The sequence below is a fragment of the Spea bombifrons genome, chromosome 4 (genome assembly GCF_027358695.1).
Source record: "Spea bombifrons isolate aSpeBom1 chromosome 4, aSpeBom1.2.pri, whole genome shotgun sequence".
Lineage (NCBI taxonomy): Eukaryota > Metazoa > Chordata > Amphibia > Anura > Pelobatidae > Spea > Spea bombifrons.
The window spans coordinates 1,678,017-1,702,695 of record NC_071090.1 but is presented as its reverse complement, the minus strand read 5'-3'; the positions used below and the strand labels follow the sequence as shown (position 1 = coordinate 1,702,695).

The 24,679-nt window shown below is 44.1% G+C and overlaps 1 protein-coding gene across 1 annotated transcript in view; it reads left to right on the top strand.

Moving 5' to 3' along the window:
- EFCAB6 (EF-hand calcium binding domain 6) overlaps window positions 1-24,173 on the top strand; it is a 31,893-nt gene extending 7,720 nt beyond the window's left edge. The window contains exons 6-31 of the mRNA XM_053462231.1: window positions 839-975; window positions 2,527-2,645; window positions 3,750-3,877; window positions 5,143-5,291; window positions 6,002-6,112; window positions 6,281-6,401; window positions 6,672-6,842; window positions 7,443-7,514; window positions 8,514-8,674; window positions 10,042-10,212; window positions 10,566-10,737; window positions 12,995-13,109; window positions 13,407-13,540; window positions 14,049-14,284; window positions 14,970-15,066; window positions 15,508-15,626; window positions 17,172-17,399; window positions 17,799-17,954; window positions 18,354-18,543; window positions 19,305-19,496; window positions 20,390-20,617; window positions 22,221-22,436; window positions 22,598-22,772; window positions 23,128-23,312; window positions 23,643-23,792; window positions 24,051-24,173. Of these exons, the coding sequence (XP_053318206.1) occupies window positions 839-975; window positions 2,527-2,645; window positions 3,750-3,877; window positions 5,143-5,291; window positions 6,002-6,112; window positions 6,281-6,401; window positions 6,672-6,842; window positions 7,443-7,514; window positions 8,514-8,674; window positions 10,042-10,212; window positions 10,566-10,737; window positions 12,995-13,109; window positions 13,407-13,540; window positions 14,049-14,284; window positions 14,970-15,066; window positions 15,508-15,626; window positions 17,172-17,399; window positions 17,799-17,954; window positions 18,354-18,543; window positions 19,305-19,496; window positions 20,390-20,617; window positions 22,221-22,436; window positions 22,598-22,772; window positions 23,128-23,312; window positions 23,643-23,792; window positions 24,051-24,173 (4,056 nt within the window). The remainder of the gene's footprint in view (window positions 1-838; window positions 976-2,526; window positions 2,646-3,749; window positions 3,878-5,142; window positions 5,292-6,001; window positions 6,113-6,280; window positions 6,402-6,671; window positions 6,843-7,442; window positions 7,515-8,513; window positions 8,675-10,041; window positions 10,213-10,565; window positions 10,738-12,994; window positions 13,110-13,406; window positions 13,541-14,048; window positions 14,285-14,969; window positions 15,067-15,507; window positions 15,627-17,171; window positions 17,400-17,798; window positions 17,955-18,353; window positions 18,544-19,304; window positions 19,497-20,389; window positions 20,618-22,220; window positions 22,437-22,597; window positions 22,773-23,127; window positions 23,313-23,642; window positions 23,793-24,050) is intronic.
- The last annotated feature ends 506 nt before the right edge of the window (window positions 24,174-24,679 follow it).

Sequence of the window (24,679 nt, the reverse complement as noted above, 5' to 3'; positions counted from 1 at the left end):
CGCTGCCGCGGGAAAGCAGCCAACGCGGACAACCTCGCCGTCTCGATACTTATTCCGTTCCAGATCGTTTAGCGCTGAATGTCTCCTGATAACGGCTCATCTGTGCCGTTTCATCCATTTTTGTCCCTTTCTTGAGAATGACAATTTCAAGAGAAAACATAAACAAGAACAACAAAAAAAAATAATAAAACGAACGCGGTTTTTATGTTTTTATGGGTTTTTTGGTTCGCGTGGGGGGGGTGCTGCATCGGTAACGGTCTCTACGCGGTATCCGGATACATTCCAGCTCCCCAGCGCACGTCGTAACCCAAAATAACCTGTTTTACCTTTAGATAATGAGATTATCGTGTCGAAAAATAATAAACGTTACGAGAATGTTACCGATGTTTACGGGAATGTCACTGATGTTTACGGGAATGTCACCAATGTTTACGGGAATGTCACTGATGTTTACGGGAATATTACTAATGTTTACGGGAATGTCACCGATGTTTACGGGAATGTCACTGATTACGGGAATGTCACTGATGTTTACGGGAATGTCATTGATGTTTACGGGAATGTTACTGATGTTTACGGGAATGTTACTGATGTTTACGGGAATGTTACTGATGTTTACGGGAATGTCACCGATGATTACGGGAATGTTACCGATGATTACGGGAATGTTACCGATGATTACGGGAATGTTACCGATCTTTACGGGAATGTTACTAATGTTTACGGGAATGTTACCGATCTTTACAGGAATGTTGATATGTTTACGGTACTTTTTCACTGTGAAGGTCAGACTTTGGAAGCAACGACCTGATCCGGACAATTTCTTCTATGTTTACAGATCTCAAAGAACCTAAAAAACGTGGTTCGCTCCTGCAGACTGTTTGATTACAATCAAAACGGCCAAATCCAGAAGCACGAGCTGCGCCGGATCCTCGAGAGCCACTGCTTCAAAATGAAGAACGCGGAGTATGAGAAGTAAGTCCCAGAATCCCGGCTACTGATCACTAAGCACATATCCCAGGGCCCCTGGTGCTGCCCCTGCGTCACTGCTCTCAGGGGCCCCAGTGCTATGTCTATGTCAGTGCTCTCAGGGGCCCCGTGCTACACCTATGCAAGGGCTCTCAGGGGCCCCAGTGCTATGTCTATGTCAGTACTCTCTTGGAGCCCAGAGCTTTGTCAGTACTCTTTGGGGCCCCGCTGCTCTGTCTAAGTGAATGCTCTCAGGGACCCCCGGCTACGCCTATGCGAGTAATCTCAGGGACCCCGTTCTATGCCTATGTCAGTACTCTCAGGGGCTCCAGCAATTTAACAAGATCACAGCGATGATCAAGTTTAAGCTACGAGTTAGATCGGTCGCCTCGTATATTTTATTACAGTTTCTTTGCCATAAAATAAATCCTCAGCCGTTTCGCTCCGGCCTGTCTCTTTATTTTATGATAATTTAATAACCGCGTAGAGATCGCGGCCGTCGAGTCCCTTTAAAGGCCTGACTGGTTCACCGGCAGTGAGGATTCGGGGGACAATAACCCTGCCCGGCGTCGGATTTGGCAGAAAGCGTCGCATTCTTTACCGCGATTTCCAAACAGCTTAAAGCCCTCAAATTCACATAAAGCGGTAAATTATCGGACGGCTGTGCGGTTTTCAATTAAAGTACTAAAAATCATAGCAGAGAGTTTATAAAAAGAGGGGGGGATTTTATTGCTGAGCGGCTCTGCTCCCCCCGAGCCGTCGCACCGCGTAGCGAGCCGCGCGCCGCACATACAGAGAGAATAAAAACGCCGTTACTTTTCATTGCTGTAATAAAGAGACGCTTCCATACTGAGAGCCGGAGAACGAGGAGCAGTCAGATAAACAGAATATAAATCTCTGTGTGCATGCGCAGTGTCCCCTCTTACTCTGAGCTGGGGGGCGGCAGGAGATCGTGCAGACAGAGGGGGTGTGATAGAGACATTTAAATGCATGAAAGGGTTAAACAAAGTACAGGAGAGAAGTTTATTTCAAAGGAGGAGAAAAGTTAGAAGCCAGAATCTAACGCTAGAGCATCAAAGGCTGAGACGGAATGGAAGGAAGCTTTACTTTCCCGTGAGGGTGGTAGGTAAGTGGAACAGCCTCCCAGCAGAAGTGGTAGAGGGTAATACAGTAAGAGTATTAAACATGCATGGGATAGACATACGGCTCCTGAATCTAAGACGAGACCAACGACTGATTAAGGTTTGAGTCTTTACAGCGGGAGAAACAGGCGACTAGACGGGGGCCGGATGGGGCCCTATGACCTAATTAGGATTAACGATTTCTTTTGGGCATTTGCCTTTTTTGCGCATCCTGGGTCATTCTGCTCCCGGCGCGTTCCGCTTCAGTTCCCAGCGTCTGTTTTTACAGCTTTCTCTAAATTTACCGAAACCAGTTTTTTTTTATCAGTTTATTTCTATGTTTGATTTTTTTTTTCTATGAATACATTTTGCTTCTTGCATTTTTTCCTGAATTCTTGGTTTTTTTCCTGGAATATCTTGTTTTTTGCGATGACAGGCTCTGGAATCAGTACTGCGTCGGGAAAAGGAACACCCTGGATTACAGAGAGATGCTGAGAAACCTCGGGCTGAATTCCGAAGCCCACAGCCAGCCCGTGAAAGAAACAGTAGCCGAGGGCAAGTGTGTTTAACCAAAATTATTTAAAAACAGGAAGAAAAACCCTTAAACCCTTCCCAGAAACAATCCTTTAATCATGTGAAATGTATTTCCATTCATAATTCTGCCGGGAACACTTATTTGTCATGTGACGAATAAACGCGCCGCTGATAGGCTGTTGCCATAGAAACTGAAAAAAGCTTCTCAAACGTTGCTTTTCTATGATTATATGATTTATATGATTACGCAATCAGAGGAAACAATAAAATGCTCGATCTGCTAAGGCTGTCGCTATACATAAATATATAAGATACGGAACAGCTTGGCTTGCAGTTATTTTCTGGTGAAATTTGGGGCATTTGAATGTTTTTTTGTAATCTTTATGGACTTTATTTGCCGTTTTCTTGCTGCATTCAACGGATGCCACAACAGGAAGGGTTAACCCTTTAATGATGACGTAAGTGCGAATTCATAGATCATGTTCCATAAGCTCTTTTTTTGCTTCAATTATAGTTTTACCTTTTTTTTTTATTATTTGGGTTAAACCATAATGCAACCAAACACGGGTAACGATTACATCATGTTCTACAGCCACAAAAAAAATAGCTTGTCCTTATTTTAATGATAGCTACGTTTTGTTGTTTTTACCCGTTTCTTTTAATATAAAACAAAAGATAACAAAAATATTTAATACAAAAAATAATAAAATAAAAAATGGAATTTAATATATCTATATATTATACAAAATGTATATATTAATATAAACTATAAATAATTGCTTTAATATAGTAATAGCCAAAATAATATTTAAAAAAAATCATTTCATACACCCCCCCCCATAAAAACAAGATTTTTTTCTTTTAAAAATGCCCTATGATGATTTATTTTTATGATTACAATATTACATTGGTGATAGCGACGCTCGCCCGGACCGCATGACAGTCGGCATGGGGGGTTCATATACATATTATAAAGATTAATCAAGCCCCACTTATTTTTTTTTCCAGTTTAATTTTCATTTCATGCAATTAAATACTAATTAATGACCGGCCCACATATCTTTATCTTATATCTTTCTTCTGTTTAATGATTGTGCTCATTTGCATATTGCTGTGTCGTTATAGCCTTAAATTGGGAAAGCGTGCGGTTGGCGAAGGAAAGGCAAAATGTTTGGAGACCCTCCTCTTCGTCCAGGGGTCCCGCTGCAGAGGAATGCACCGCCGAGGATCTGGAAGCAGCTTTTAGGAAAGCGGTAAAAACATATTTCTTTTTTGAAATATATTACCACGAAGAAAGAGGAAAAAAAGTAAAAAAAAGAAATGGCTCAATTAATATTTTAAATATTAATTTAATGATATCTTTTTAGATATTAATTTAATTATATCCTTTTAACTATTATTTTAAATAAAATATGAATTTAATATATAATTAAAAAATATATATCTTAAACACCAACCAGACAGCAAAATGCGTTGGTATTGCCTACATTTGGGCCTTTTTTTACCCTATAAATTCTTGAAAATATTTATTTTTGCTGTGTTCTTCACTGGAGAATAGCAACCAATGGTCCAGAATTTACCAGGGCAGTCCCAACAACATTTTTTTTTTATTGACGTGTATTATTGAATTATTTTATACCCCCCCCCAAAAAAAATATTAGTTTGCTATCTTAAAAATGATCAGTTCCTTTTTAATTTCCCCAAAAATAAAAAATGATGCCGGAAAGGATGTTTTAATTAACGCTGTCATTTATTTTTTATGGCGTTAAGGCTTCTGTCTCCGTAATGAAGAGTGTTATCTGATCACGGCGACTTTAAAGCACTTGTTTCAGACATTTCCATGTTTTCGGTTTTTCCACAATTTTCCATTTAACTGGCTGAATAGATGTCTTTTCAGAATTGCTTTAATTTAAAAGGTTTAAAAAAAATAGTTTTCACCTATTCTTCTTCTGGGTAGAAATCATCATAATTCTATAACAGATTGCCGTGCAGTGTTTTTTCTTTTTTTTATTATGTGGGACAATGCATTACCATAGCAACAGCAGAAGAGTATACAATACCACGAATATGAATATTCCATCACATACAATGCGCTCATACGGGGCAAACATTGCATTTTCATTCAGTTAGACGTATTCTTTAACGATATAAATAAAATGTAAAAAAAATGTTTTCTTAAGGTATTTTTTTCAAAACCATATCTACATTTTAACGGCTTTTCCTGCTGTAACGACTCAAACCTTAATCAGTCGTTGGTCTCGTCTTAGATTCAGGAGCCGTATGTCTATCCCATGCATGTTTAATACCCTCACTGTTTTACCCTCTACCACTTCTGCTGGGAGGCTGTTCCACTTATCCACCACCCTCTCAGAAGTAAAACTTAAAGCTTTCTCTGCAAAATGCGTTGGGTTATCGGAGAGAATTATATTGACATGGAATAATAGAAAAGGGGAGGGAACAAACTGTAAATGTACGTTTTTTGAAACATATTCTTTGCATAATTACATTTTTTTTACAGATCCCTGCCTCGTACTCGAGTCTCATTAAGGCTTTCAGAACTTTTGATGCAGCCAACAGCGGATACATCGCTCTGGATGACTTAAAATCAGTGCTTAATAACTTTATTTTCCAATTACCAAATGGAGCGTTCCTTGAGTTGATGAACAGGTAAGAATCGATGTCTTAAATTCTCTATATATATGACGGTCTGGAAAAGGACATCCAACGGTTATAATGTATAGGTAAATCAGCAAGCCGGCCCCAAGTATAATGTATAGGTAAATCAGTGAGCCGGCCCTGTATAATGTATAGTTATATCAGCGAGCCGGCCCCTGTATAATGTATAGTTAAATCAGCGAGCCGGCCCTGTATAATGTATAGGTAAATCAGCAAGCTGGCCCTGTATAATGTATAGTAAAATCAGCGAGCCAGCCCTGTATAATGTATAGATAAATCAGCGAGCCGCCCCCCTGTATAATGTATAGATAAATCAGGGAGTCGGCCCCTGTATAATGTATAGATAAATCAGCGAGCCGCCCCCCTGTATAATGTATAGTTATATCAGCGAGCCGGCCCCCTGTATAATGTATAGTTATATCAGCGAGCCGCCCCCCTGTATAATGTATAGATAAATCAGTGACCGGCCCCCTGTATAATGTATAGATAAATCAGTGACCGGCCCCCTGTATAATGTATAGATAAATCAGTGACCGGCCCCCTGTATAATGTATAGATAAATCAGTGACCGGCCCCCTGTATAATGTATAGATAAATCAGTGACCGGCCCCCTGTATAATGTATAGATAAATCAGTGACCGGCCCCCTGTATAATGTATAGATAAATTAGAATATTGATTATTCTTTCTCTTTGTTTTTAGGCTTGGATTTAAATCCCCAGGCAGTATCCAATGGGAACGGTTTCTGAAAGCGTTCCAGGAGCCGCAGCCTATCGAGAACGGGCAGACTCTGCCCATTAGACCCAATCACAAGTAAGATGCACGTCCCACCTAAAACGGGTGCCTTCCATGCCGTTTAACCCTTTACTATCCGGGTCCATGCTTTCCACCCCGTAATGTGTGGATCGAGGGTTTATTTGAATCCGGATCGTAGACTCCGGTAAATCCCGGGGCCGGATCTGAACGCTCTTTGTGTTTCAGGGTCAATCCGGTGAGAGGAACGAGCGTGACTTTTCCAACCGATCATATTCTTCATAAACTACGGAATCATCTGCAGGAGTCCTATCATTCCCTGAAGGAAGCGTTTCTAGTGCTGGATGAGGTAGATACTCGTTACCGATCGAGACCCGTTGTATGTGTCAGTATAAAAGAGCCGTAAATCTACAACTAGAGGGTCAGAGGCTTAGATAGAAAGTAAGCAGGTTTTACTTTTCTGAGAGGGTGGTAGATACACGGAACAGCCTCACAGTGGGATCTGGTCAGTCGGCCGTTTGAAATCTTTCACTAAACCCACATTTGATTTAAAATAAATAGCAATGACATACGTTTGGTCGGAGCGGCCGGGAAGCACTTTCATGTTTCTGTGTATCAGGGGCGCGACGGAAAGGTCAGCAGGAAGGAGCTGCGGCGGATCGTGGACTGCATGCTGTTCCGGATCACGGACGCGCAGTTTAAAGAGTTAATGATCGTCTTGGACCCCGAGCACACGGGATTCATCAGCTACCACCAGTTCCTGGACCTGTTCGAGGAGAAGGAATCCGTGGTACGTGGCGCTCCCCGCTGACTATCAATCCCGATTTCGGGTACCGCTCAGGCTCCCCGCTTTCTATCCCTGATAATTGCAGTCAATGCCAGATAGTCCCTTAAAGGCTCTTGCCACGAGAAGAGCCTCCCAGCAGAAGTGGTAGAGGCGGATACAGTGAGGGGATTTAAACATGCAGGGGAAATTTAGGTTTCTATCGCTGCTCACACTTAGTAATTCATTTTTTTGAGCGTATAAAGCAGAAAAAGTTCTAAAATACAATGTATCAAATTACAAAGAATTATATTGTTACCAGTTTCTCGAGGCGGAGTAAAGGAGATAAAACTTTGCCCCCTTCCTAAGTCGTTGCTACAAAATGAATAATATTATACAGAAAATGAAATAAAGACGGCAGAGAATTTTACTTTCTGACCCCGGGAGAGTTCAATCTACTTTGTTGTGATTGGTTGGTTTGAAGAATCATTGTGATTGGCTGATTTTTAGCTGTACATTGATCGGGATGCATATGCAATGATTATCGGATCCGCCAAAGGATTATTTTTTTCTGCTTAAAAATAAATTTCTTTTGTAGTCACAAACGTCTTTTCTTTCTTTCTTTAGACAGGACATAAATGGTTAAATAATAAAAGGCAGATAATGCGGGAAACCCCGGTCCAAGTGTCATGGGACGCAGTGAGTATCTGTCACTAATTCAGCAAAATGTTTAAATAAAATGTAGATAGGTATAATCAGTTATAATGTAATAATGTATTTTTAATAATTTTTATTATTATTTTATTAATATTAATATTTTTAATATTATTTTATTAATATTATTATCATTATTTTTTATATATATATAAATAATCCAAGCTCAGAAATCGATTTAATCAAATGTAATTTTTTTTTATTATTTACTCATTTGGTTTGCTTTTTTTTTTTATTACAAAAAAATAAATATTCCAGACCCCATCCCCTACAGATTAGCGTGTGCTAATGATTGGCGTGTAGATAAAGAGCATGTTTGTATGTAAATCGCTCTGCCACGTTTCTGTATCTTTTTAACAACATAATAGCACTATTTAAAATGCAGAGTCGGCAGACGAACATCAAACCATTTAAATAAGAATTAATTTATTCCGCCAGCCGGCTCAAACTTTTACTCCCCCCCCCCAAGTCTGCGAATCGCTTGCTTGGAGGATACAAACAGATCTTTTTATTCGGGAAGCAATAAAAAAAAAAAAAAAAAAAAAATGAGATGCAAAAACGATATATAATGGAAAATGTCAGAAAAATTCCGATTTTATTTTTTTATTCTTGTAAATTCAACACGGCTGAATATCTGTGTTTGGAACTTAAAAATAAAAATATAAATTAATTATGTTTCCAATAACAGGAGCGTTCTAAATACCCGCGCATGTTCTCATTCTGTGCTCCATCCCTATTTTATATGTTACTTCGTATCTAACGCCTTTTCTTGCGCTCCTATTGGTTGAAAGGGTTAGCAAACATGTTATAATAACGTTGCTCATTATGTCAGCCAGTTGTAGGCTAGCTGAGGGTGATGAGAGTTGTTCTTTAACTCCCTGTCTTGCTCTGACTGTAAAGTTAACGTTTTATTGATGAAATCTGTTAATCTGTTATTTTGCCGCTGGATCTGCCCGTCACGGGTTTTCTGTCTTTTCCCGTTAGATGGAAAACATTCTGCGTGAAAAAATCACCAGTAACTGGAGGGGCTTCTCCAAAGCTTTGCAGACGGAAGACAGTAAAAACCAGGGGATCATCAGCAGGGAACGTTTTAAAAGAATCCTGCAGACGCACTGCCCGGCATTATCCGGCGAACACCTCCAACTGTGCGTAACGCTCGCAAACCCGTGGAAAAGAAATCCCGAAATTCTCCCCAGCGCTGTATACAGTAATACCCCCCCAACGCTGTATACAGTAATAACCCCCAGCTCTGTATACAGTAATATAACCCCCAACGCTGTATACAGTAATATAACCCCCCAGCGCTGTATACAGTAATATAACCCCCCAGCGCTGTATACAGTAATATAACCCCCAGCACTGTATACAGTAATATAACCCCCAGCACTGTATACAGTAATATAACCCCCCAGCGCTATATACAGTACTACTCCCCCAACGCTGTATACAGTAATATACCCCCCCCAGCGCTGTATACAGTACTACTCCCCCAACGCTGTATACAGTAATATACCCCCCAGTGCTGTATACAGTAATATAACCCCCAGCGCTGTATATAGTAATATAACCCCCAGCGCTGTATACAGTAATATAACCCCCAGCACTGTATACAGTAATATAACCCCCAGCGCTGTATACAGTACTACCCCCAACGCTGTATACAGTAATATACCCCCCAGTGCTGTATACAGTAATATAACCCCAGCGCTGTATACAGTAATATAACCCCCAGTGCTGTATACAGTAATATAACCCGCAGCGCTGTATACAGTAATATAACCCCCAGCGCTGTATACAGTAATATAACCCCCCAGCGCTGTATACAGTAATATAACCCCCAGCACTGTATACAGTAATATAACCCCCCAGCGCTGTATACAGTAATAACCCCGGCGCTGTATACAGTAATAACCCCGGCGCTGTATACAGTAATATAACCCCCAGTGCTGTATACAGTAATATAACCCCAGCGCTGTATACAGTAATATAACCCCCAGTGCTGTATACAGTAATATAACCTGCAGCGCTGTATACAGTAATATAACCCCCCAGTGCTGTATACAGTAATATAACCCCCCAGCGCTGTATACAGTAATATAACCCCCCAGCGCTGTATACAGTAATATAACCCCCAGCACTGTATACAGTAATATAACCCCCCAGCGCTGTATACAGTAATAACCCCGGCGCTGTATACAGTAATAACTCCGTTCCTTCGTAGACTTTCATTAGTCCTATATTGATACCAATAATAATAAAAAAGCAGGACCCTTAATCTGCATCACTTTGTGGCTTTGGATCAAACCCTACAGATCCTCAAAACTGGAATCTACTCTGTTGAATTATCCATGTCCTTATCTTTGCTCTGAGTTTATATTCAGATTTTTTTGCCATTATTGAGAATTGTGAATTATTCCCAAGACATAGGTTTTCTGTAAACGCGTTTTGCACATTTTTTGGTCCTTAGGAGAAAATGTAAATGTAAAGAAATATTTAACCTTTTTTTTCCTAGAATTTATGAGCGGTATGGTGACGATTCTTGCCAGTACATTGCATACCCAGAGTTCCTGCAGAACATGGGCATCGTCTTGTCGCACGCCGGGGACGTTAATGGCGTCAGCACCAATATCTTCAATGAGAGTCAGTGCAGAGAGGAGTTCAGACAGACGGACCTCTCCAACAGGTAAATCATCTTCCAAATCACTCACCTACAGATCTGTCACATGCAACCAAACTCCAGACATCACACTGTCAATAACCGAAGCAGTATAATGTGTACAGAGAGGGTAGTAGATACAGGAAGTAGCCTTCCCGGCAGAAGTGGTAGAGGGTAATACAGTGAGGGTAGTAAACATGCATGGGATAGACATACGGCTCCTGAATCTAAGACGAGACCAACAACTGATTAAGGTTTGAGTCTTTACAGCAGACGGGGGCCGGATGGGACTGATCTAAATTGTTCTCAATTATTCTAACATACATTGACTGTTGTAGAGGTCACTGCAGTCTCCCTCTCACAATGTCTCTCTGTGGCAGAATGAAAGAGATTGATCACCAAGCCAGTCATCTGATCAGGAAGATCACCGTGGATGGTGTCATCGAGAAGCTGAAGGAGTCTATGAATATTCAAGAATTTGCCACCAAAGACAGTTTCCTCGCCTGCAAGAAGCAGAAAAATGGAAAAGTGACAAAGGCAGATTTCAGGAAGGTGAGAAACAGAATTATTTACACCTTAGATCCTATCCGGAATAAATATTACCAAGAAGGTGTTTTAAGGGTTAACTCCAGACGCATGACCTCCAATACTAACACTCGCAAAACAACTTGTGCGTGACCTCACATTTTTGCAAGTTTCAGTCGAGGTCATGCGAGTTCAATGTGAACTCGCATGTCCTTTCCAGTAACTCACAAAATGAAGCATGCCCTCCCCCTCTTTCCTGTATGAGACCGGTGTCCTCTTTTGTTTTTTTTTGTCACCTGACAATTAAGTGTTCCTTTTGGTTCGGTAAGTCCAAACTGAGATGCGATGTCCGTTGTACAGCGCCGCGTAGTACGCCAGCTCCATATAAATTAATAAGACACAATGCTGCTCTCACTGGCCTGGCGTATGAAGGGTTAAAATGTAACAACTATCTGCCACTTCTGCAGAGATGCTGCCAAGGCGCCAGCGACGGGTCCGATTCCCACCAGCGTGCCGTTTGTCAGATCCGTCTGATTCTGATGTATAACAGTAATAAGGCGACGACGCGTTCCGCGAGGACGCGCCGGGCGACGGCACACGAGACTCCGTATCACGGCGAGCTCTCTGTTAACCTGTTAATGGAATCTCTCGTCTATTAACGCGTCCCCCCGCGGGCAACACAGTAATTAACGCACATAATAAATGAGGGTATCTGCGAAATACGTTACTGCGTTACCCTTCGCATGCTGGATGTACGTTTAACCCTTTCAAGAGACCGGAATCTAACGGGATCAGAGGCTGGGATGGAATGGACGATTAGACGGGGGCCGACGGGGCCGATCTGCTGGCAGGATATTATATTATGGCTTTTTCTAATTAAAATCTCAACTGCAGTTAAATTTTAAAAAATATATTAAAAAATATAAATATATTTTAGAATATAGTCAGAGATTTTTGTAGATTTTGGTAAATGTTGCATTTAAAAAAAAATAATATTTGAATCGCTTTCAGTTTCTGACGATCTATAATGTTTAGATGTCACCTTCCGTATCATTGACGTCTGTGTAGAAAGGCTGACACATTTTATACGTTATCAAGACAGAAGGAGACAGCTTTTCAGGAAAAAGATTTATCGAGATTTGATGAATTTAAAAAAAAAAAAAAAAAAGCTGTCAAGTTCGGTGGAAAGAATTTCGATTCCAGCTGTCGCTTATCAGCTAAATCCGGCGAAATTATTCCTCCCGTTCTATCCGTCACTTCTGAGTTACGTCGGTAATTTCTTCCCAAGAGACCCCTCTTGAAACCAGATTTTTTCCCGGGGGGCCCAGAACGGAACTTTTTTGAAAGAAACATAAAGTTTCAGAATTCCGTGGATCCCCGTGGCGTCGTTTTTTTGACAGGAGCTTCTTCTCCTCGGAGAAATCCTTCAGATCATTAACATACTCGCGCTCTCCGGAAATTGGAAATGCTTTTTATTGACAGACCTGATAACTTTTCTCTTAAAGCGGCACGTTCCGTTTTTCCAAAATATTTTATTTTAGAACAAATTTAATTGCATTTTCCTAATCAATTATTTGCTTGATCCTAAAACAATGAAAAAAATAATCTGAAAAAAGGACCTTGTCTTATAAACGAGGTTGTCTTTTATTCAGACCTCAGCTTCGCGGCTCATTCACTCTCTCACTCTCATTCGCTTGCTCTCATTCACTCTCTCTTCCCTACCTTCTTCTCGTTCTTCTTACTTCGTCCGGTATCAGCTCCATTATCCGGGTACTTCCACGAGGAGAGGGAGGAGCCTCCGCACACACTGGTCTCCCCTGATTGGAGGAAGGGAAGAGGCTGTCCCCGTTGTGCGCTCCACGGCTCCGCCCTTTTGCGGAGGTAAATAAAAACAATGCCGAGAGATTTGTGGAGATAGAGAGGGGCCGAAATGCTTCTCTTTCTCCGCTAATCGTCTGCAATAGTCTGACCTCTCTGAATACTTCAGAGAGGTCAGGGGGCGGAGCCACAGGGACAGCCTCACCCTCATTCCTCCAATCAGGGGAGAGGGTGTGCACGGAGGCTCCGCCCTTTTGTCGAAGTACCCGAATAATGGAGCTGATACCGGGAAGAAGCGGGCGAAGAAAGAAGACAGAAGAACCCAAAGAGATGAGAGAAGAAGCGGAGGAGACGGGGAGACTTATTTGGACAGAATTTTGGGAGACATCGAGAGAATCACATTTTTTTGTAATAATATTTGTAGTATTTTGTAATCTCCCTTTAATTTGTGGCTTGAATCGCGCAGGTTCTGGAAGATCACAGAATCCATCTAGACGACGACCAGTTTGACGAACTCGCCGAGAAACTGGGATTCACCGGAGAAGGACTCGGCTACTTAGACTTCGTGTCGTTATTCCAAGGTACCCCAGACAAAAATGTGATTAAAATGCTTTTTTTTTAATATACATAAATTTTAATAAATTACAAGTGAACAAAAAAATAATAAATACAATGTTTTAATCTCAAGAGACCCACATTTAAAAAACCCGAAACGATTAAAAGTACGTTAACATATGGGCCGTTTTTACTGATAATTAAAAAAAAATGTTCTGCTTTAATTTATATTTATTGGCTTTATTTTCATTAATATACAAATATTGATATTTGAATTAATAATTTAAAGAAAAAAGTTATTAAAATTGTCTTTTTCTGGACAGTCCCTACAGGCGAGGGACCGGGGGACGTCTTACAGAACAGCCCAAATCACCGCGTGAACCGGACGAAGTTTCACTACACCACGGCGGAGGAATGTCTGAGCCGATTGGCCGAGAAACTGCACGAAGGTTACGAGGTGGGCGCCCCCCCCGTGCGTTCCGCGTCTCCCCACAGAACATCGCGGTCTAAGCGTCACGGATCTGCGGGATTATTCCTCCCCATTACGTTATCTCTCGTGCTGATAGGTTGCTGATTTTTGCCGATTGGTCCCCCTTTTCTTTAAGAAATGCTGGTTGTTCAGTAATAATATAATACTAATAATAATAATAATAATAATATATTAAAATCCCTCCCGCTCCCTGCTGCTCGACCGAATTCAAAGCAAACGCACCCAAACCTTATACAGAGATGAGAGACGCCACCCAACCCATCCCTGGGTCGGGTTAGTATGATGGGGATCCCAGCTCCTTCCGCCGGGGGCCCCGGGCCCTGCCGCTGGGTATGTGATACGATGTATGGTTTACCTGTCTCACCTGTCACCGGGCCGCCTCTTGCTCCCCCGCATCTCTCACCCCCCGCTTCTCTCGCTCCCCCGTCTCTCGCTCCCCTTGTCTCTCATCTCCGTGTCTCTCGCTCCCCCCCAGGACTCGTATTCGGCCTTTTATAAAATAGACGGTAACCGTGACGGCATCGTTTCCATGCACGACCTCCGCCGCCTGCTCGACAGCTTCATGTTCGTCTTGACGCAGAAGGAGTTCGAGAGGCTGCTGGGGCTTCTCGGGCTGAATCTCAATTCAACTTTAAACTACGTGGAATTCTTAAAGTTGGTGCAAAGGCAGGAGAAGGACGACTGCCCCCCGTGGCTGAACTCATTCTACAGGTGGGTTAAAAACCTCAGCCTCGCAGACCCCCCCTCCCCGTAATCTGGCCACCGTGTGTCTGATACTGGTGAATGTCGCTGCCAATTCAGGACAGTTGGCAGCTATGATGTGGTGCCTGTCCTAGCCCAGGCAGGGCTGACTTCACCCATAAACAGGTATCATTGTTTGGGGTTAAGGGGTTAAGGGCTACTTCATCAGCCAAACAAGACTGTCGCCTAAAGCACAGATGATATGGCAACAAGAAGGCGTGGCTTAACAAGGTGTTTTTATTGCTTCGCCCACTTCCTGACTACACCCCACCTCCAAATCCTAGATATATATATTATTTTTTTTTAGGAATTAGGGTCACCGGCGGTGGGTGCCGGTAATCCGGGCCTCGAAGATCTTTATCGTTTAAGTCACGCCGTGCGCGGAGCTTTGATTTCCTAGAAAACCATGAAAATTTAATTTGCCGTGAAGTAGCGTTTATTTAAACATCAAGAGTCGTTGGTCTCATCTTAGATTCAGGAGCCGTATGTCTATCCCATGCATGTTTAATACCCCCCTGTATTACCCTCTACCACTTCTGCTGGGAGGCCCTTCCACTTATCTGCCACCTTCACAAAGCTATAAACGAAGCCGCTGAAACTGATCTGTTAGTGAATTAGCCGTGGAATATCATTAACACACGATGTGTCTCCCAAGGCCGAAGCAGACCTCGGACTGTGCGGATCTGGCGTGTGAACAGGCTCATTACTACCTCGTCACGAAAGCACAGGCCAGATGGCACGACCTAGCCAAGGTAAAGCCCGTCCGGACGGCCCGACGCGTCTCACACGCACACGCACCGCGTGTATACATACTAACGAGGGTCTGTCACCCTCCCCCGCATCCTGCGTGTTACATCATCCACGAAATAAACCCGTGTAACGATATTTACACCTGAAAATAATCAACATATATGTATTAGAACTCCCCCCCCCCCGCTTATGTGTGCACAATGGTAGCAGCCATCTCAACTTCCTGTTCTCAGGACCTAAAATTCTCCTAAAATAAATCCTAGATATTGTCCCGTCCCGGAATACTCGGTAATTAACCCTTTCTTTGCCTGTTTGGGGTCCGCGGTCTGTTTGTTGAATGACACCAAAGAAAAAAAAACGCTTTAAAAGGGGAAATATATCACGGAGAGAACAATATCGGGCAGAATGTGTCTTATTTTAATGCCTGTGGGGTTTTTTTACAGACTTTTTGCGAGTTTGACAGCGAGGGGAACGGCATCATTCAGAAAAAAGATTTACGGAACGTCTTGTTTCGTTTTTCGCTTCCAATTACATCGCAAGAGTTTGAAAAGCTGTGGAACAGGTGGGGTTAAAAACAGCGAGGAAACAAATCGGGATTCATTCCAAAAACAGAAATATTGACATCAAAAAGGCCTGAAATCCGTTATAGGGAGATCATTTTCCAAAACAATACACGAGGCCGTTCAAAAGCTTGGGGTCATTTGGCTGTTTTCATGGAAACAAGAAAATTTCTGGCTGTAACATAATTACAAAAAGTGTTTTCTAACCATCAATCAGCCTTTTAAACTTAAACTCAGATCAGCGAACACAACGTGCCATTGGAACCCAGGAGTGATGGGAGTGATAAAGGGCCATTGGGACACAGGAGTGATGGGAGTGATAAAGGGCCATTGGAACCCAGGAGTGATGGGAGTGATAAAGGGCCATTGGGACACAGGAGTGATGGGAGTGATAAAGGGCCATTGGGACACAGGAGTGATGGGAGTGATAAAGGGCCATTGGAACACAGGAGTGATGGGAGTGATAAAGGGCCATTGGAACACAGGAGTGATGGGAGTGATAAAGGTCCGTTGGAACACAGGAGTGATGGGAGTGATAAAGGGCCATTGGAACACAGGAGTGATGGGAGTGATAAAGGGCCGTTGGAACACAGGAGTGATGGGAGTGATAAAGGGCCATTGGAACACAGGAGTGATGGGAGTGATAAAGGGCCATTGGAACACAGGAGTGATGGGAGTGATAAAGGGCCATTGGAACACAGGAGTGATGGGAGTGATAAAGGTCCGTTGGAACACAGGAGTGATGGGAGTGATAAAGGGCCATTGGAACACAGGAGTGATGGGAGTGATAAAGGGCCGTTGGAACACAGGAGTGATGGGAGTGATAAAGGGCCATTGGAACACAGGAGTGATGGGAGTGATAAAGGGCCGTTGGAACACAGGAGTGATGGGAGTGATAAAGGGCCATTGGAACACAGGAGTGATGGGAGTGATAAAGGGCCATTGGAACACAGGAGTGATGGGAGTGATAAAGGGCCATTGGAACACAGGAGTGATGGGAGTGATAAAGCGCCTCTGTGCGTCTATTTAGAGATTCCATTACAAATCAGCCGTTTCCAGCTATAATAGTCATTAACCCCATCTGTCCTGGATTTCTCATCCATTTCTTGATATTTTAATGAGGAAAATGTGCTTTTCTTTCAAAAACAAGGACATTTCTATGTGACCCCACACTTTTGGACCGTGTGTAAGACAGATAGGTAGACGGATAGACGGATTCCATGCTGTTTTAACGTGAATAGTTCCAGGCGTCTCTGATGTTCCTGGCGCTGGGTTTCTGGGAGATCGCTGCGTCGAGTAGATTGCGCTTTAAATCACGGCACACAGTGGGGCTTTAATCGCTTCTCGCCGCTTCGTATCCGGAGCCTTTATTCGTTTTCGAGACGCTTCTGGAATTATGGCGGAAACGTCCGTCTGTCCGGTTTATAGTAAAATATACGCGGATCGCGCGGCGTTTGGCTTAGCGAAGGGGGTCGGCGCGCGGTTTAGACGTCTGAGCACCGATATTATATTTACGTGCGGCCCCTTTAAATGTTTGTCTTGCGCAGGTACGACCCGGAGGGTAAAGGACACCTCAGCCACGCGGAGTTCCTCCAGAAGCTGGGCGTTCATTTCGCCCCGGCGGACGGCGGTCCGAGCCAACGCATCGCCGACAACAACCGGGAATCTCTGCTAAAGCATTACGGCGGGCAGCAAAAAATGGCCGAGGACCTGGAGGCCTTTCACAGGCGGCAGACCAAAGCGCTGGACCTCAGGGGCATCGAGCAGCAGATCAAGTAAGATGCCGGCGGGGCAGTAAACCCACTACTGCCCCTCCTGCCATTGTACAGCGCTACGGAGTATGATAGCACTATATATAAAATAAATAATAATAAATAATAATAATTGCCCCCGTCTAGTCACCCGTTTCTCCTGCTGTAACGACTCAAACCTTAATCAGTCGTTGGTCTCGTCTTAGATTCAGGAGCCGTATGTCTACCCCATGCATGTTTAATACCCTCACTGTATTACCCTCTACCACTTCTGCTGGGAGGCTGTTCCACTAATCAACCCCCTTCTCAGTAAAGTAAAACTTTTTGTTATTATTGAGCTGCCCTGGAATTCCATCTTCTTCAGTAACTATTCAAGCAAGTTATTCCCACTCTCCCCATCGATTCCCGTTTTTTCCTCCCCAGGGATAAATTCAGGGAATATTACCAGGATTTCGCCGCGGCTTTCGCTAAAATGGACAAAAATAAAGATGGCTTTATTACCGTCCAGGATTTCCGACGCACGCTGGAGGAGATGAACTTTTATCTGGACGACGATCAGTTTGATAACCTCCTCTGCAGGTGAGCGCATCGCCTCCAATTCGTTAACCAGATTAATGCCCTTAAAGCCCCATCTTTAAGCAGATCCGTCATTTTATGGTTTCCTCTGAATATTTAATCGCAAAAAAAACAACACATAGCTTTTTATGAAGCTGTTTACAGTTTCTACGGTAACAACCAATCACCGCCTGCTTTTTGCATCACGTGACAATTAAAGTGTTCCTGGCAAAATGTATGCAGAATGCTAAATTTTGACGCTGTCATTATTTGTGGGACGGATTGGGACGTTCAGCGGGACCGGTGCTTCTAACGCGGCATTTCCTTAGTTATTGGATGCCGGAGAGTAAGTGGAACAGCAGCTTTACCGGCGGAGCGTCGGCAGAATAAATCCCCTGAATGCTTTTATTTTCTCTCCCCGAGGTTGAGGATCAGAGTCCGGGACCGGAAGTTCTCCTACTTCGATTTCCTCAGAGTCGTGGATGACGGACGGGCTTCAAAGTACGGCCAGAAACCCAGCGGCCCCCCCGACCGCTTCCCCGACCTCAGCCCCCCAAAGGCGCTCGGGAAGCTGAGAGAAGCCATAGCGGCTTCGTACGACGAGCTGTACAAGGTGAGACCCCCCCGACGCGGCCCCCAGCGCTCAGGCGCTAACCCTCCGCAAATCTCGTGTCCAACACAACGGCATGTCCGCTAAGGAACCTTTCTAGGATTCTTCCCATCCCACCAGTAACAGAAAATAGACTTGTGAAGGATTTGGGGGAAAAAATTAATTTTATTTTGCAGTTTAGGGGATAGAAAAAAAACATATCGAATAAAGAAATTCACAAAAAATGCCCATAACCCTCAGGACACATTTTTTTTGCCTCTTTCTTAATATTTGGGTGAAAATGTAAAATTATTTTTAAAAAGAAAAACTTTCCTGCATCGCATTTTGGCAACAAGAGGGAACACAAAGGCATGGAATGGAAATAAGTTTTACTTTACTGAGAGGGTGGTAGATAAGTGGAGCAGCCTCCGAGCAGGAGTGGTAGAGGGTAATACAGTGAGGGGATTAAACATGCATGGGATAGACATACGGCTCCTGAATCTAAGACGAGACCAACGACTGATTAAGGTTTGAGTCGTTACAGCAGGAGAAACGGGCGACTAGACGGGGGCCGGATGGGGCCGATCTGCCGGCAGGTTCTCTGTTGCTGTGTAATAGTACAGAATGCCGGTGTCTTAATCACCAACCGATTTAAACCAACCAGTCAATGCCAGGCTGTCCTGTAAACATAGAGTTTATTTAACCCAATAAACCCACAGATTAGTTTTTTCTCCCCAAATTGGCAGATGAAAATAATGTTATTCTTGTTGTTCTGCTGCCGGCAGGCGTTCTCGGCGGTTGATGCGGACGCCGCGGGGTCAGTGAAGCCCCCCGAACTGCGCAGGATTCTTGACAGTTTCTGTTTTAAGCTCACGGACGAGCAATTCGAGCGTCTCCTGCGGGAAGCGGCTCCGCGCGTCGATCACACCATAGACTGGAGAGCCTTCCTCCGCAACCCCCCCGCGCCGGCTGCGCAGGTATGAAAAGCCCCCGCCGCGCAGGTACGAAACCCCCCCCCGACCACCGCCAGCACATGAGACGCTTCAACGCATTTCACACGAAAGGCAGCAATTTCACCCGTAACCATCAATTAGCCACACGGAGGATGAATAGTTATTTTTTTTTTTATAGAAAGGGGGCTTTTATTAAAAACAAACCCAAAAGATAGAGGAGCGATAAATCGCTGTCAAGCCTCGTTCCGGAACAATACGTGCCGACAGCTTAAAAGGCAATTCATTCAATATTTAGTTCGGGGAGGAATAAAGAGACAACAGAAAGAGAATCTATGGATCATAGCGGGTGCTGTAAGCGTGCGGGGGGGGGGAGTGCGGACCCCTAATTGTTTTATTACCGCCTGGATAGTTATTTAAGGAGAAGTATTCGGGGGGGGGGATTTATGTGTTGTTTTTTTTGTCCTGGTGCCGTATTCGCTGATTTTATTTTTGTTCGATTGTTAAAGGGTTAAACAGAGATCTTGCTTTGTGTCTTATGGGCATACCTGAGAAGGCTCAGGATTTGCCCCCCAGATTCTGGGGGTCACACAGTCTGAGTCCTTCCTGTTCTCCCCCCGCTGGGATCATATATAAGACCCCCAGTCTGTGCTTTTGCTCCCAGTATGTTATGGTTGATATCCCTGCTTGAATGCAGGTGACTCAAGTGTTTCTTTAAATAATGACAAGTCAAGGTTTCCATGACAACCGGTATTAGAGCCAACACATTTGACGAGGCGCTACGTAGAATCTTCTGAAAGGGTTAGTATTTGGCGTCTCGGGGGCCGCTCCTGTAGAAGGTTCCGGGTTCCGTATGGGGGGGGCAGCCGGGTCCTGACGAGTCCTTGGAATGTTTTACGATCGCTGATATTTTTTTGTAGTCGGCCTCCAGTTGGGTCGAAAAAGTGCAGAAAGCCACCGGGCCGAAGTCCAGCCAGAAACTAACGACGAAGGACATCCTGACGCGCATCCAGGAGGTAGTCGGGACTCGATCCGACGCCATCCTGCAGGAGTTTGCAGAGCGGGATTACGCGAACATTCACGTCATTTCCAAAGAGGACTTCAGAGAAACCTTCAGCAGGAACTTTCTGCTTCTGACAGACGAGCAGGTAAAACATCCGCTGTCCTCGCCGGAGTTTCATCTCTCATAAAACTCCGTCAGCTTTGCAAAAAATTAGGAATATGTATCAGAAACCCACCTTATGTGTATATCATGTCCTCATTATTCCTCCCCATTATGTAAAATCAGCCATTTGTATGATTCTCGCTCTGTCATCTGACCCCCGATCTACTAAACACCGCGACTCCTTATCATACTGCCTGTGGGGAACAAAAGAATGACTCAGTCTTAATCACCCAGCCAGACTCTCTGACTAATGAAAGTCTATGGAGGAACGGACTTCATTAGCATCGCCATAAAGCATCAGCTCAGTGTATCACTGTATACAGTGCTGGGGGTTATATTACTGTATACACCGCTGGGGGTTATATTACTGTATACAGCGCGGGGGGGTTATATTACTGTATACAGTGCTGGGGGTTATATTACTGTATACAGCGCTGGGGGGTTATATTACTGTATACAGCGCTGGGGGGTTATATTACTGTATACAGCGCTGGGGGTGATATTACTGTATACAGCGCTGGGGGGTTATATTACTGTATACAGCACTGGGGGTTATTACTGTATACAGCGCTGGGGGTTATATTACTGTATACAGTGCTGGGGGTTATATTACTGTATACAGCGCTGGGGGTTATATTATTGTATACAGCGCTGGGGGTTATATTACTGTATACAGCGCTGGGGGTTATATTACTGTATACAGCGCTGGGGGTTATATTACTGTATACAGCACTGGGGGTTATATTACTGTATACAGCGCCGGGGTTATATTACTGTATACAGCGCTGGGGGGGGTTATATTACTGTATACAGCGCTGGGGGGTTATATTACTGTATACAGCGCTGGGGGTTATATTACTGTATACAGCGCTGGGGGGTTATATTACTGTATACAGCGCTGGGGGTTATATTACTGTATACAGCGCTGGGGGGTTATATTACTGTATACAGCGCTGGGGGTTATATTACTGTATACAGCGCTGGGGGTTATATTACTGTATACAGCGCTGGGGGTTATATTACTGTATACAGCGCCGGGGTTATATTACTGTATACAGCACTGGGGGTTATATTACTGTATACAGCACTGGGGGGTTATATTACTGCATACAGCGCTGGGGGTTATATTACTGTATACAGCGCTGGGGGTTATATTACTGTATACAGAGCTGGGGGTTATTACTGTATACAGCGCTGGGGGTTATATTACTGTATACAGCGCTGGGGGTTATATTACTGTATACAGCGCTGGGGGTTATATTACTGTATACAGCACTGGGGGTTATATTACTGTATACAGTGCTGGGGGGTATATTACTGTATACAGCGCTGGGGGTTATATTACTGTATTCAGCGCTGGGGGGTTATATTACTGTATACAGCGCTGGGGGTTATATTACTGTATACAGCGCTGGGGGGTTATATTACTGTATACAGCGCTGGGGGTTATATTACTGTATACAGCGCTGGGGGTTATATTACTGTATACAGCGCTGGGGGTTATATTACTGTATACAGCGCCGGGGTTATATTACTTTATACAGCACTGGGGTTATTGTCTCGCATTCATTCCCTTTTCTCTGCAGTTTGAGAATCTGTGGAATTCATTACCGCTCAATCCGTACGGAAATCTCAAATATCGTGATTTTTTGAAGAAGTTCCGTCCTGAAATCCCGTCGTCCCGAAACTCAGACGGCGAACAGAAGCTGGATCGGTCTCTGAGATACGGCCGCCCCAAATCCGGCTCAATGTCTGGGATCAGACGCCCCAAAACTGCACCCCCTGTTTTAAATAAATCAAACGTAGGTACTTGGTCCTTCATCTCGTCTTAGATTCAGGAGCCGTATGTCTATCCCATGCATGTTTAATACCCTCGCTGTATTACCCTCTACCACCTCTGCTGGGAGGCTGTTTCCCTTATCTACCCGGTAAAACTTCCACATACACACATCTGTCTCTACAGATCGGTATTTCCAGGCCGCACACCGCCGGACCTCTTTCTACTCCGATTGTGAATTGTGACGGAGTGGAGAGCAAACTCAGGACTGATCTACAAAAAGTTTGGCAGGAAATTCACAAAATCTGCAGAACCAAAGATCCCGAGAGCCTCGGAGAAGTGACCGTCACAGAGTTCATAGGTCTGTGTTACTAGTGTGATAGGAAAATGCTTCGCCCCAAACCCCTGAAGCCCCTCCTCTCCCCTGATGCCCCTCTCCCCCCCGATGCCCCTCTCTCCCCCCTGATGCCCCTCTTTTCTAGGAGGTCAGAATGTTTGCTGGGTATGAGGGGATCGCAGGGTTCTACAGCCCTAAAAGCCCCGATAATGTGTATAGAAACAGCAGGGACCGGCTTTATAAATTAAACGGGGTAATAAGATTATTCTTCTTCTAAATGCCCCGCCCCCACTCCGCCTCTAACCACACCCAAAACAAACTGTACATGTATATATACCGTGACGCACAGTACTGAATTTCGTGTTGCCGTCTCTTGCAGACGTGATGAGTCGGTTCGGCGTGGATCTGACCTCAGACGACCTTCACCGGTTATTAACCAAATACGACTCGCGAAACAATGGAAAGTTCTCTTATTCCGACTTTCTCCGGAATCTGGTCTTCGCCCAAAAGCCAGGAGAGGCAACTTTCCCACGGAGGATGAAGCTGCCGAGGCCCCGGGTCCCGGTAAGTGAGCGCGGTCACATCCGAAAGAGACCCCCCCCCCGAGAGAGAGGCAGGGGGGCGTCCGCAGCGATCATATTTAGGGTATTATTTTTGGGGGCCCCTCTGCCCCCACCTTACGAAACCACCGGGCCCTGCCAGGTCCAAGAGGGTCTTAAACAACACTCAACTTCTGTCCCAAAGTTTCCTGGGTTGAGGTAGCCCATTGGGACCCAATTCTGAACGCTACTCAGGGGTACCCCATCGCTAGGGCCAATGAGAGGGCCAATTGTAGCTCCCTGTTTTTTTTAATAAAGTGAGTGTGAGCGAGCGAGTCTCTGTTTGCGTTTGCAGATGAGTTCGGGAGCGCAGGGGCCGGTGTTCCTGGAAGCCATGCTCCGAATTCAGCCCAAGATACGGGATTGTTGGAGGCCGATGAGAAGAGCCTTCGTGGCTTGCGATGACCCCAGGACGGGGTATATAACCATCCCAGACTTCAAACAGGTAACGCGCCTCTGCGTAGGGGGTGCCCGGAGCAGCAAAATCGGGGAGGGGGGGATTTTCATTTCCCTGTCAGAATCTTTTCAATGTCACCAATTTCCCACCATGTTCGTGGCACCCCGTTTCCTAATCGTGCCCAGAAAACAAACCCACATCGGAATCCGTCACTCGGGAGAGGTGGGGAGAGGCCCGAAGCTAACGAGGAGGGTCCAGCTGCTAACGTGTATTTGTTATTTTATTTTTTTTGTTATTTATTTGCAGGTTTTACAAAAGTTTGGAATAAATCTATCCGAAGACGAATTCTTCCACATCGCCGGATACTTCGACAAAGACTTGGAGTCCAAAATATCCTACAATGACTTTTTGAGCGAGTTTCTCCGATAAAGCGCATCGATTACCGCCTACGCTGGTCTGTATACAGCGCTGTTAGCGGGGGACGCGCCGCGGTTTCATTTTTTTTTTCTTTAAATTGATGAATTCCGTAAACGACGATCCCTCCAGCGGGATATGAAGTCCGGACGCGGCTCATAAACTACAGTCTAATAAGTAACATTAGTAACTAAAGCAATAAGTGTTTTTACAGACATTACATTCAGCGCTAACGGGCACAGACACCCCCCCCCACCCCACCCCCCACTCGCCTAATTAGGGCAATCAGACAAAAGTAATGAGAATAATTTCAAGTTTCTATAAATCCAAGATAAAATATGTAAAAAAAAATATATATATATAAATAAAAAATGAAATGAATTCAGTGAAGTAGAACCGTGTATCAGATTAACTGGAAAATAATCACAGTTAATTAAAATACGGGGAGAAAAATCATTTTTCTTGCCTGTCAACCACAGAACAGAAAAACAGAATATATATATTTTATTTAAAAAAATGCA